The sequence below is a fragment of the Limulus polyphemus genome, unplaced genomic scaffold (assembly GCF_000517525.1).
Source record: "Limulus polyphemus unplaced genomic scaffold, Limulus_polyphemus-2.1.2 Scaffold903, whole genome shotgun sequence".
In the NCBI taxonomy this organism is placed as follows: domain Eukaryota; kingdom Metazoa; phylum Arthropoda; class Merostomata; order Xiphosura; family Limulidae; genus Limulus; species Limulus polyphemus.
Genome location: NW_013666513.1, coordinates 259,960 through 262,189, shown reverse-complemented (window position 1 = coordinate 262,189; position 2,230 = coordinate 259,960). Strand labels below are relative to the sequence as shown.

At 36.5% G+C, this 2,230-nt stretch overlaps 1 protein-coding gene across 1 annotated transcript in view; it reads left to right on the top strand.

Annotated features, from left to right (window-relative positions):
- LOC106461132 overlaps positions 1-2,230 on the top strand; it is an 82,369-nt gene that overhangs the window by 57,128 nt on the left and 23,011 nt on the right. The window contains exon 8 of the mRNA XM_022388003.1: positions 951-1,150. Within this exon, the coding sequence (XP_022243711.1) occupies positions 951-1,150 (200 nt within the window). The remainder of the gene's footprint in view (positions 1-950; positions 1,151-2,230) is intronic.

The following is a 2,230-nucleotide window of genomic DNA, read 5'->3' as shown; positions in this document are numbered from 1 at the left end:
ACATTTTTTTTATTTATTTACAAACGTTTTGCGTATCCATTTTCAACATCCTCCTGTAACACCAGTTGCAAGTTGCTAATCTAGAGTTAAAGTCATTATTTGTAGTTTCTACAATGACAAGAATGCAAAATTAAAAGAAATAAGCAACAAACTTAATTTAACGAAATGGTTCTAATGTGATGGTCAATCCCACTATTCGTTGGTAAAAGAGTAGACCAAGAGTTGGTAGTGGGAGGTGACGACTAGCTGCCTTCCTCTAGTCCAGGGGTTCCCAACCATGGGTGTTGGCACCCCCTGGGGTGCGAAATGAGGGTCCAAGGGGTGCGCGGAAGAAGCTTGTACAAGGTCCGTTTTCCCCCAAATGTCGCCAAGAGGAAATGTCTAATGCACACTTTTTAGGGGAGGGGTGTGAGGTAAGGAACCACTGCTCTAGTCTTTCACAACTAAATTAGGGATGGCTAGCGCAGATAGCCCTTGTGAAGCTTTGCGAGAACTTACACAAAAAACAAAACAAACAAACTTACGTAACGGAGGTATGTACATAAATTTAGCTGTATACCGAGACGTAGAGACAACAAATGAATACATCTTTTAAACCTTAAATAACTTATTTATCTGTGAACTTCTGAAACGTTCTATTTTTTAAATAGTTTAAAGGAATGTAAATTTTGGTTTACTTTGTATATTCGTAAATTTTAAAAATTGCGTTTGTGCATTTTCATTTTCATGTTAACCGACATTTCTTTGTGTGTCGTTTCATTCCTTAGCAGGGGAGTTTGCATTAACCGATTTGCTGTTCGACTTTATTATAGACGCAGCAACAATGAACAGTCGAGATTTCACGAATTTCTTACACAAAAAAGTAACCAATATCATATAACTGAATGTGTTATTGATCTTACACTTGCCACTTTAATTTTACAACTGTCAACTATTTATGTTCGTTGCAGATGCAACTAACCAGATTTCCGCAGCGATTGTTACATCCTCTAGTGGCGAATGGAAGTATCCTCATGGCTGTGGAGAGCAGAGTTGTCAGTACCACGTGAAGTGGGAACTTGAAGAGGACACTGATGACATGCGCTTCGTAATTCAAAGTTCAAACAGCGATAAATGGACAGGGATTGGTTTCTCGAAAAATCCTAAAATGGTAAGCAATTAAAAATATATTTAGTTTGATAAACACAAATATAAACAAGAGGAAATCCTCATTAGCCGCGACATTTGAAATTATTCTAGGCAGGATTAGAGTAAATTAATCTATGATAAAATTTTTTTTACCATTTTATTAGCTATATTTTTGTGCGTCAGCAATACCAAGCGTGGGGCGCGCGTATACCCGATTCAATTTTATTACTCGTCGGGATCTCTGCCAGCCTACCCTCAAATTGAAATTCTTTTTACGCAGGATTAGAGTAAATTAATCTATGAAACCTTGGGCCTGGTCAGATACATCTATCGAAAGGGTTTGACCACCTGAGTCCAAAACTGTAATTAGATCACAAATTGGTCAAGAGATGACTGAGCTATGAGCTAAAACAATTCTGCATATAATTATGCAATATGAAAAATGTCACAATCTGCTAAGTTACTCGTGGATTCACTACTCGCCGCCATCTTTAGTTCCAGAAGGAAAATAAGGTTAATAAATTATCACATTTCAGATGCTGAGATAGTTAACAGAAAATGCCGGAAAGAACAAAATGGAATTCCATAACCATTAAATAAGAAAAAAAAATATTTCGATACTTTGAGTTTGTAACTGAATTTTATAACAAAACGAATCATTACATATTAATTTTCGAACGACATCACCAAGATGTCTAAGCCAAAGATTTTTCACCCCATTGTGATCGTGATGAGCAAGTGAAACACCATTCACGGCTGAGAAAGGTATTATTCATTTGAGGCCTTGTGGGATATGTTTTGAAATGATGTATTGCAGTTTTAAGTGTTTTAAGGGTCAGAATTCGTTACATAGGTAAACTTCAAGTACTGGATTATGGGGTCGTTGAAAACGTGGCTTAAGTACATAGGTCAGAAGAAATGACCGATGTATTTTAAGTAGGTCAGAAGAAATGATCGATGTATTTTAAGTAGATTCCACGTTGGTAATTTAACCGTAACCTTCTTGAACTATTTTCTACATTCTTGTATTATTATTATTATCTTGGTGAACAAGGAAGGTTTGTTTGTTTGTTTTGAATTTCGCGCAAAGCTACACGAGGGC